The following is an 11,191-nucleotide window of genomic DNA, read 5'->3' as shown; positions in this document are numbered from 1 at the left end:
TACAGCTCATGCGCGTTCATGAGAAAAAAAAAAAAAAAGCAGGTCTGAGACGTGATGCAGCACAAGTCTCATGCCAAGGGAAATATTCCCCTGTCTATAAAGGGTCCTGGTTCGGGGCACCAGTCCACAGCCACTACAGAGGCCACTGATATGAGCTCCTTTAATATTTGGAAAATGGTGTCTTGCTTTTCTGCTTGAGGAAGAGAGAAAATCTCCTGGTGCTCTGCTCTGCTGTGCAGTTTGTGGTACCAGATTTAATAAAGGCATGCGTGGGAGGGAGCACAGAAGGGAAAGAGAAAGGAGACAAGCAGGGGGAGCAGGCAGCTGCACTGCATCAGAGAGCATTGGTCTGCAGCACATGGTGCCAGGGCTGAGGGAGGCAGAAGGATAGCCAGGCCCCAGGTCTCCTCCCCTCTGTGCTCTCCTCTTGGGAGCAAGATGCAGAACTGGCCCTGAGGAGCCCAGACTGGGGACAGTCAGGTGAGAAGAGACAAAGTCTGGCTATCCCTTGCTTAATGTGTGGCCATCAGCCCCTGCCTCCCTCCACTGCACTGAGTGCTGGCACGTTGTGCCTGTGGGACGCACCCCAGTTGTTGCCAGCATCACTCTAGAAAGATATTGAGGCTGACACCCAAGATGGGACAGGAAAATAGGAGCCTGCCCAAAGTACTTCACATCTTTGCCTACAAGTCACAGCACAAACACAGTTCTCAGAAACCAAAGCCTGGCCCCCCACCACAGGCTTGCTGTCCCATTTGCTCCCTCAGTGGCAACCCCTGGGTCTCAGGCCCACCAGCGAGGCCTCAGGCACCCAGGGGGAGCGCAGGACCTCATGTGTGCAACAAGTGAGCTGGATAATCACGGTAGCAAGAAGGGAAAGATTGCACACCAACAAAGGCAGCCCTGGGAAACAATTTTATTGCCAGCAAAATGCTGCGGGTCTTTGTTTAGTGAGTGCACTTCCCATGAAATGCAATTGCTCACTGTGGTTTTAAACCGAGACCACCCTGAAAATGAAGGCAGTTTCCATTAAACTGAATTACTTTTCCCCAAAACTGGCATGACAGTGGTAATGCCAATAAGGAATGATAGCATTAAGTGAGAGCATCATTTATATTTTCTATTAAATCGCTGTCATTTCTATTACAAATGGCATCGTGCATGCATGCCACGCTGATTTAAAGTGATAAAGGCTTAGTCACGATTAGTTATCACAATGCCTAAGCAGAGCATGAAATACAGGTAGCACAAATGTGCAGCAACCCCACACCAAGTCCAGGTGAACGCTGGGATCTAATCTGAACTTAGTATTAGCAGATAAGTTGGTACAAACATAGTGGTGTTTTTTCAAAAACATTCATATGCCCATCGCCAGTGTAACCCTGAAGGCTATTTGTCTCCTCCACCTCACCTTTTCCATGCTCTTCAGAAGTGGCGAGTCAGGAAGCGAAAAGAGAAGGTGCAGCAACACATGACTGCCATAGATCTGACCATGGAGATCCAGTACAAAGCAAGTGCAACGTTCAATGAATGACTCAAATGCCTAAAGACACTCAGCAAGGAGAATGTGGGGTTGCTAAGTTGGCAAGGTTGGACGAGCACTGGTGTTGCAGCAGTCAATCAGGGAAGGTTTCTGCTCTTGAGGATGTTTTCCAAAAGTTGCTGAGCTTCCTGGAGCCCATGGGCTGCTGCCACACTGAGAAGTTTCTCCACTTCCCTGAAGGACATGAAACTTTCATCAAGAAAATTTAGGAGGATGTTTGATTCATTCATAGCTATATTTCAATTACCCAGGCTTTTATAAGTGGAACACAGCTACTGAAAATGTCTGCAAAGTTTACTCTCCACTATTCAGAAAATTATCTGATTTTCCTTCTGCTTTTCCCTGTGGTCTGAGCACATGTGTTTTCGGTTTGGTGATTTTCTCATCTTAGTTGAAGTAGAGATGGGTTTGGAGCTCTTGAAATCCCATTCAAAACATGAGTCTGCCCCATCATGTGACATGCAGTGGAAATTGAAACAAAACGTGCTGGCCACAAGGTTTGCCCAAACAATGCTATTTTAGCTTCATTTAGTTCAAAACTGCTCTCTCCAACCTCAATTTCAATTTTCAGACTTGAAGTAAACGCAAAAAAATCAAAACTAAACAATACACAAAATCGATCAATCACTGTGTTGGGAACTCATCAGTTGTTTTAGCTTCACTTAGCCCCAGGACTAGTCGCCACAGCAAATGTATAAAGCACAAGGCAAGTTTTCTTTGGCTGTGGGCCTTGCTGGGAACACTGGTGTGAAGTTTGCACAGGCACATTAGGGAGAAAAATGTGTCCTGAGTGGTTTCAACCCAACCCCCAGGCAGACAACAGGAAACTTCTCATTGACTTCACTGGATGGGAAGAAGAGCGAAAAGGGAGTTCCCCCCAAAAAGAAAGGTCTTTATAGCAGAAAATTCACATGTCACTTCAATAGCTCTTTCTATACCAGTATGGGTCTTGTCCCTTGCCTTGATTGGGAAATCATAATGGAAATACATATGCATTCAGACCACAGGAATTTTGTGTACTGTGGCACTTAATTTTTAAAATCTCATTGGACTAACTGGAGTTTTTGGTTTTCCTCTGCAGGTAGGGCTGCATTACTGACATTACAAGAAGAGGGCATTAGAAATGCCAGAGTAGCTTCATGCATGGAGTACTTACAGCACCAGTTTCCCCCCCACCTCCCCAGGAGGAGCTGGGAATGCAGCTGTAATGGGAAGGAAAAGGATTAACTCATGTTACCCTTCTTCAAGTGCCATGGTCATGTTTCTGAGTGCCCCCACCACCAGGTTGAAGGAGGAGTGGGGATGGCCCTGCCCCGCAGCCTGCCTGCAGGGGGGAAGACAAGCAAAGTCAATGGTAAGAGACATACAGAAGAAGAAAAACGGAGTTTGAATGTTTCAAAATGAGGTAAGAGCTGTCCTGATTTTGGCTGAGGTAGAGTTACTTGTCTTCCTAGTAGCTGGTACAGTGCTGTGCTTTGGATTCAGTATGAGAATAATGTAGATAACACATTGATGTTTTGATTGTTGCTGAGCAGAGCTTACCCTAAATTCATGATTTTTCAGTTTTCCATGTTCTGGCAGTGGGGAGGTGTAGAAGAAGCTGGGAGGGAGCATGGCCAGGACAGCTGACTCAAACTGGCCAAAGGGATATTCCACACCATAGTGTCATGCTCAATATATAAACTGGGGGGGAGTTGGCCAGGAGCTGCCCATCACTTGTTGGGGACAGGCTGGGCATTGGTCAATGAGTGGTAAGCAACTGTATTGGGCATCACTTGTGTTTCTTGGGGTTTATTCCTCTCTTTTATTATTATTATTATTGTTATACTTTATTTCAATTATTAAACTGCTCTTTTCTCAACCCACAAGTTCTACCTTTTTCCAATTCTCCTCCCCATCCCACAGGGCTGGGAGGGGAGTGGGGAAATCAGTGAGTGGTGGTGTGGTACTTAGTTGCTTAGATGAGGTTAAACCACGACAGAGCAAATAAGGAAGAAGGCATGTATAATTCACTGTTCTGAAATGTGACTCCTTCAAAATGTTCAGGCCCTGATTTGGAAAACATCTTTATTCAGAAAGGCACAAAGGCTTCAGCATTTCTCTAGGTAGAGATGTCCTTAATGATGCCTTCTTTGATTACAACTCCTGCTGTTACAGGCATAGTTATTTCAGCCCTTCGTGTAGCTTGAGGCTGTTCTATGCCCTGAGCAGACACAGGGGAAACATCTAACGTGCCCCCCTCCTCTCCCCTCACTTTTTGGGTAGCACAGTAACTTCCCCCATCTCTCATTCTTCTCATTTCTCACCAAGAGTGTTAGGATTTCAGGGGATGCAGCTCTGGCTCCTACCACAGGTGTGACCACTGTGGGTACCACAGCAAATGCACACACAGGCATGGCTGCCTCGTTTATGTGGCAGAAACCTCTTGGGAGGGTGTGCTGAGAGCAGGAAATTAATATGTTGCTGTACCTTGATTTTCCATTGCCTCAGCAGTTCCTGGCTCACTCCCCTCCTGCGCCTGTGCATTTTCCCTGCTGCCCACCTGCAGCTCAAACCTCCCCAAAAGGGTATTCAGCAAAACCAGCATTCTCTGCACTCTTGCTGCCGAGACTCTTTCTTTCACTGATTTAAAAAAATAGCAATAGTAGGTGGAGAAAGTGGAGCAAAGCATATGACCCACAGTGAGAAGCTGGGAGCTCCAGATCTCCCTGCTGCCACCTGCGAACCTCCCTCCCGCTGCCACAGGACAGCTCAGTGCAGCTGTCCCCCAAAGCACTGCCAGCTCTTCTTCCTTCTCCCATGCCACAGTAGCCTTTTGCCAGAAGAAGCCAATTTCCAACAGCAAGAATTGTGCCTCACCTGAACCAGTGCATAGCCATGTCCTCATTTTTTTCCACTCCGGTTCCTGGGTGTGAGACAAGGTATCAAAGTCACAGATAGGTTATAGAATACAGCATCCAAAATCCAGCAGTGTGGTGGTACCACATACCACAGAGCCATGTTTGTAGTTCTGGCTTATAAGCATACCTACTCTGGCAGCAAGTTAGCCATGGATTGGAGAAACATTACCTTGTAAATACCTCTGTCCCAGGATGTGCTGGGCATTGGGGTACCCCAGGCGAGCATACAAATGAGCCACGTGGAAATGGAAATTCTCATAGCACAGTGGAATGTAGAGCAGGAGGAGGCCAGCGATGATTACAGCTGCCAACTGTAAAAGAGGAGCAGTCATGATGCAAGGAAGAAAATAAACTGAGGACCAGCTACAGCAAATATTTCATCTGAGCTCTGAAGCCTCCCAAAGCTATTCCCCACAGATAAATGGGAGGAAAGTCTCACATAACCACAGAAAACCAAAGTCACCTTCGATAGAGAGCCAGTTCCAGAGTTTCCACTGAAGCTGGCAGAAAAAGCCCCACTGAATTCAGTGAGCAGTACATCAGCTCCTGAGTTAATTTCCCCTTTAAGGTCTGCTACAGCAAAGGAAACTACAATAATTTTATTTTCTAGTGGTCCTATTGAAGAAAAAGGGAAAAAAAATCATAAAGTGCCATCAGGCTTTTACAAACATTCTATCAAAGAGGCTTGCCAGAAGTAGTCTCATTCCCCAGGCAGCTAGGTCCTTGGCCCACCACTGCCCACAGCATTGCATATGGATGTGAGCACTCACAAAATCACAGAATGGTTCAGGTTGGAAGGTACCACAGTGGGTCATCTGGTCTAACCTCCCTGTTCAAGCAGGGTCATCCTAGAGCACATCAAACAGGATTGTGTCCAGACAGATCTTGAATATCTCCAGTGAGGGAGACTCCACACCCTCTCTGGGCAATCTGTTCCAGTGCTCAGTCACACGCACAGTAAAGTTCTTTCTCACATTCAGATGAAACTGCTTGTGCATCAGTTTCTGCCTGTTGCCTCTTGTCCTGTTGCTTGGCACCACTGAGAAGAGCCTGGATCCTTCCACTTGACACCCTCCCTTTAGATACTGATAGGCACTGACGAAGTCCCCTATCAGTTGCCTCCTCTCAAGGCTGAACAGGCCTGGCTCCTTCAGCCTATCCTTATCTCTTAATCATCCTTGTTACCCTTTGCTGGACCTGCTCCAGGAGTTCCACGTCTCCCTCCCTTTGTGAACATCCTAAAACCTTTCATTCTGTGTTACAGTAAGGACATGCCTACATCCACACCTGACAGGAGAATGACCTTTGGTCTGAAACTCTTCTTTCATCCAAGGTATAAATCAGCAAAAAGTCTGATGAACTGAACCAGCAGGGAAAAAGAGAGACTAGAATTAGGCTATTTCCTTTTTGATGCCAAATTGGATTTTCTTTGTTCAGGGAGCTAGCTATTAGCTTCCAGTGAGAGGAGCTGGCACCTTAAGCATCCACATCTTGGCAGAGTCAGGGATGCCTGGCTAGGAACAGAAAAGCAGGCTTAGGAAAACACTATAGGAGGCCCATGTGGAGCCTCCTGCCTGCACAGGTTACCAGGAGCCCATTGCCTCCCTGCAGGGGAATGCAGGATGTCTCGCCAATGGTGCCAGCCCTGCAGAAGGTAAAACCCTTTCCTACTACATGGGAAGATGGAGACCAGGTAGAGTCCTGAGTGGAAGATGTGTCTTTGAGAACAACAAGGAGGCAAGTGCTGATCAGGTCCCTCAGTGCAACCCTGTGCTGAGATGCAACACTGATGGTATGGGATCCAGAGGAGACCACTAATACCTCGGCCTTCAGCCCTGTAGCTTTGGTGAAAGCAACGATGGATTCTTGGACCTGATGTTCATGGGGACATGCCAAAGCACCTGCAGACTCTCTGCATACCACTGTTCCTCTCCTGTGGACACGGAAGCAGAGCAGATACGAGAAACCCATTTTAACAGCCAAGTCAGAAACAAGTATGAGGGCCTGTCCAGGGCCTGACCACGGCCATTGCAGAACAAGCTCACTTTTTCATCTGGGCATTTCTTGCTACAAGTACTTGTGACTAATGGCTACAGCATGTGGGTTTGTCACCACGCCATGTTCAGAGGGAGCCAAAGGGACAAGAAGCAGCTGCAAAGGACGACAAGATGCAAGAGCTGTAATTGTCAGGGGCTCTTCTGGCCATTATGGATGGTTTGACGCAACCCACAGAGAAAGATGCAAAAAACAACTCTCTCTCTTTTTTGGGGGGGGCACGGGTATAGCACTTCAGGTATATGTAGACCATTGCAAAGCAAATGATGCATTTAGATACTGATCTGCTTCTCAGTTGCCCGTAGGGCATAAGGACAGAGGTGATGTGGGTGTGGCACTTTCTCAATGTTTCATGGGGACTCCTGCACTCCCATGCACCATGATCAGCTGTGGTGACTGCTGGAGGCAGCGTGTTGGTAAGAACTTGTTGGCTCCTAACTGGGACCCAGATCCTAGTTTGGGCCCATGTCTAATCTGGATTAGTGAATGCTGAGGATTAAATGAGCCTAGTTAGCTAATAAAGCTAAGCAAATAAAATAGGTAAGCGATAATGACATGCAAATGCCCCAACATTTGATTTTCTTACAGATAAGCTTAGGGATGTAGGAAATTTTGATACACACACACACACACACCCCATCATACCCATTCAGCCTGTGTGATGCTGTGTGAACTATGCAGCACCGTGTATGTGCTGATGGGTATGTAAGTCCCCGAAAGTCAAGGCAAGTCCAAAAGGAAATGCAAAGAGTGGGAAATGTGGCATTTGAGAGAAGCTGCTTCTATTGCAAGTCTAGTACATCCAATACATGTAACAGCAAACAACCAACCTAGTAAACTAAAGGGAAAAGGATGTGGAGGGCAAGGTGCTGCAGGTCACAGGGGAAACCTCTGTGATCATGCACCACTGCCATTGGGGTACATCCTTGAGTGAATGCTCCCTGCAGGACACCACCTCTCCATGACAATGTCCATGATGATCAGCCATCCACTGCTGGCAGCTTCCATCTCACTATTGCAGAGACACTGTGCCTGGCTCCTTTGAGGCAGATAGCTCAGGAACCACCGGATGTCCACTTTTTGTCCCAAGCTGTTTTTTGAGGGGAGGTTTTCAACTTTTTGCAGTTGTGTAGGCACTGTCAGGTATGGCAAGCAAGACATGTCACAGGCAGTTCCTTTAGAAATGGCCCACTGAGCATCCCTAATCTGATTTTTTTTTGGTGGTGGCTTGGGTTTTTTTTCTATTTTCTTTTCCTAAACCTTCCTAAAGGGTGAGAAAAACCAAGACCTATGCATGACAAAAGGCAGGTGCACAAGGTGCTGGAGCACACTGATCCCAGCTCTGGAAGATGGCACCACCAACACTGGTTCCTTGGCTGCCCACCAGCTTGAAAATGTACCTACAAGCACACAGCTAGTCCCACACAAGCAGAGACATGAGCAAAAATACTCCTTTGCCCTCTGCTGTGGCTGTGGCTACATCTGCTATTTTAAGTGTCTCCAAGACCAAAAGAGAGGGAAACTGAGTGACCTTTCTCAAAAAGCAGCTGCTGATGGAGGGGGGCACCTGAAGTGAGATCTCCTTACAGAAGGGATGAATCAGTGAGGTGCAAGTCCCATGGGCTTCTTCCATCTTGGTTGTCTGTAGCCCTCACCCTCATGGTCAGCATGGGGGACTAAAGGCACAGTGTACCAATAGTCCCTGAAATGAGAGCTCCTCAGGGACCTCAGCCAGGCAACAAGTGCTAGTCTACCTCAAATGCAGGAAGGAACATGGGGAGCTTGTTGCATTGCCCCATGCAGGGGTGTGAAGCAGATCACTGGCCTGAAACCACCTTTGTAGTCTTGGAGGGAGCTCTCAGTTGCTCATCCCACCCTTTTCTTCTGTGGTGACTCATTAGAAACTACTTTGCATTTTTCAAACCTTGCATAGTTGGGGCTGCTCTAAAGCATGGGGGAAGCCCAGTAGTGTTGGTGGGGCTATGCCGGGGAAACAGGCAGTGAGGGACACAAATCAGGCTGGTTCCTACACAGCAGCTTCAGCATCTTGCCTGTGCCATCACCCATGTGCCCAAGCCCACTGTACAGGATCGAAAATATGATCAAGAGGAACACCTAAAAACTCTGCCTATAACGACTGCACTTGAAGATACCACCTTACTGTTTGCTAGCAAAAGCCTCCACTCCCCAGGTAGAGAAAGGCGTCCCAAGACTTGCATTTGAGAGGCTGTTGTGTGCAAGCAGCTCCTGTGGCTTTGACCCACTCTAGCACCAGTGGCTTTCAGGGGCAGGGTGTAACATAACACCCAGTGCCAGCATTCCCACCCTGAACCCATCCCCACACTTACCTCCCAGCTGCTCCATGTTGAGCTGTTGGGGTGAGGGTTCCCACCCCCAGAACAAGGATTTGCCCCACAGGGATCAGCACTGCCCCATCCGTTCCGTCGCAGCCGCACTGCAGGCTTCATGTCCCCCATCTCTCCTTCCCGCAGGGAGTCAGAGCGCCTCATTTTAACCTGGTCTGCTCCCTCTCACCAGGCACCACCACCGCCCTGCCATAAGTCTTACCCATCACCATCCCTTGGTTTCACTCCTGATTTATGGCAGCAGTAGCCCAGCTGCTTCACTAAGATAAGAGAGATGGGTACACATCCCCTTGAAGAGTCATAGAAAAGGAAGATGCTTCTGATGAAAACCTTGCAAATCACCAATGTTTAACTCTCCCTGTGCTGAATATTTCTGTTTCTTCAGACTGGTCCCAGGTGTTGCAAGCCCTCACCAGTAAATTGTTATATTTGACAAATTTGATTACATTTTTTTTTCTGCTTTTTACATGTATGGATTTTGGATAAATGCAAGAACATGCAGGCCTAGCCCCAGGTGAGAAAATTAGAAAACATGCAATGATATACAATTAGGAAATTATCAGAACGTACAAATTCCCACACAAAATTTGTCAGGATGGGATTTTTATTTTTCTAAGCTAGAAAAGAGCTTACTTGTTAAAGTCAGATATTTTATAGCTGCATAATTATGCCTCTATTCATTTGCAGTAACTGCACCTAGTAAATTTCAGATGGTAAATTTTGTTTTGCTTTCGCATCTAAAAAACACCTCTTTTTAATGCAAGATCCCTAATGCATATTACCTTCCTATTCTGAAGTCCTAGCAGAGGATTTTAACCAGATGCCTGGCAGACAAGGTCCGTCTCATGTGAAATGCTGACCTTGTCTGGTTGTCTGACCATAAAAAAGAAAATATTTTCCTTTCCAGTTTTACAGTAAGATAAGTGCTGTGCTTTGGTTTTAAAGAAAACCCCACCCCCAAAGAACAAGGATATCTCTTTGGTTGTGATGACTCAGCCTAAAAACCTTACTGAAGAGGAAACCCTTCATAGTTTCATATTTTATTTCTTGTGTTATGCTGCCACCATTGGGACAATTTCATTTGGTCAGTCACAGCCCCACTACAGTTGAAGAGATTCATCTTTATGTTCCTGATCAAAGTGTGAACCATTTTCACAGTATATCAAATTTAACTGGACAGTAATAGTCATAGTGCAAGATCAACTGTTTCCAAGTGCAAACCTCTGCATTAAGGAAACTCAGAAATTTCCAAAACAAGCCCAGAGCAGAAGGCCCTTCACTGCAGCAAAGAAGAGATGAAAGAAGGTAATACCTACTTAACCTTTTTTTCTTTTCTCAGCTCCAATTACTAGAATTTAAAGATGAAGAAAAAAAGACAAAAACACAACACCCCTCTGGGAGTTATCCTTCCTAGGAATGATACACCCTTAGCTACAATTTCCAACTTTGGCAGAAGTGAACTCCAGAGTTAATCTTATTACTATTTGTAAAGGTGTATTGGTAACAGTTATATTTGTACTGACACCTCAGCTAGCTCTGGGAAATCAGTACTTTTCTCGGTATAAAACAGACCCTGGGGCTTGCAGTTCTTTGTTGCAGATGACTAAAAATGAGAACATATTATTAATTATGCATTGTTCAGTGAGAGCCATGCTGTCTGTGTCACAAGCCAGGTGCAGTACAGGATCTCATTCCAGTTGTGAGCTTCAGTTACTTCTCTACAAAATCCAATCTACACCATGAGGAAGAAATAAACCAGGTTGTCACACTAGAAACAAAAGATGGCTGTACTAGCTGTCTCCTACCAATAAAGAAGAATTGGATCCCCTCTACTTGCAATGACTTTGGCAAGGAAAGGGCAAGTCCGCCATGAATTTTCTCTCTGCTCTTCCAAAGGGCAGGTGGCATTTCTTCTTTTTCCCTTTCATTTTCACAGAACAAGTTTTGAAGAACCATTTCCAGCTCCTGCAAAGGAACATTTTGACTGAAATTCTGGAACAAGGCACCTTCAGGAAAACACATTCTTTTTCACATTTTTCCAGGTTGCTTTCTTAGGAAAAGAAATTGGTATAACCAAATTGCTATGTCTGGTAAAAGCCTATTTAATTACAATATCCTCTGGGCATAGGTATCACATGGCAAATGAGAGCCACTTGAGAGTTGCCCAGCTTGAACACAGTTGGAGAAGTCCTTGCATATGGCTTTGTAGCCAGCACAAAAGATCATGTCAATATAATTATTTAGAATGGAGCTCAAATATGGGTAAGGGTGAGGACCAAGGCACTTAGCAACAAGAGAATTTTGAGGGATAAGTTTCTGTGTAAGAC

At 46.0% G+C, this 11,191-nt stretch overlaps 1 protein-coding gene across 1 annotated transcript; it reads right to left on the bottom strand.

Annotated features, from left to right (window-relative positions):
- Window positions 1-1,139: 1,139 nt before the first annotated feature.
- LOC108500883 (secretory immunoglobulin A-binding protein EsiB-like) lies at window positions 1,140-9,245 on the bottom strand. The gene is made up of 5 exons (XM_017822222.1): window positions 8,847-9,245; window positions 4,613-4,754; window positions 4,403-4,448; window positions 2,781-2,867; window positions 1,140-1,717 (listed from the first exon to the last, which is right to left on the bottom strand). Exons 1-5 carry the CDS (start codon window positions 9,006-9,008, stop codon window positions 1,621-1,623), a joined length of 534 nt encoding a protein of 177 aa, XP_017677711.1. The 5' UTR covers window positions 9,009-9,245; the 3' UTR covers window positions 1,140-1,620.
- Window positions 9,246-11,191: the final 1,946 nt, after the last annotated feature.

Source organism: Lepidothrix coronata, unplaced genomic scaffold (assembly GCF_001604755.1).
Source record: "Lepidothrix coronata isolate B3197 unplaced genomic scaffold, Lepidothrix_coronata-1.0 Scaffold96, whole genome shotgun sequence".
Taxonomy (NCBI): Eukaryota; Metazoa; Chordata; class Aves; order Passeriformes; family Pipridae; genus Lepidothrix; species Lepidothrix coronata.
The sequence above is the reverse complement of the archived record's forward strand: the minus strand, read 5'-3'. Positions and strand labels throughout refer to the sequence as shown.

Excerpts from the sequence above, each read along its gene's own strand:
- LOC108500883 (XM_017822222.1), bottom strand. The coding sequence starts at position 9,008 with ATGAGGCGCTCTGACTCCCTGCGGGAAGGAGAGATGGGGGACATGAAG. Across the intron at positions 2,868-4,402 it reads ATGGCTATGCACTGGTTCAG|GCAGGCTGCGGGGCAGGGCC; the intron begins GTGAGGCACAAT and ends TCCCCCCTGCAG. Across the intron at positions 1,718-2,780 it reads ACCATGGCACTTGAAGAAGG|GGAAGTGGAGAAACTTCTCA; the intron begins GTAACATGAGTT and ends CATGTCCTTCAG.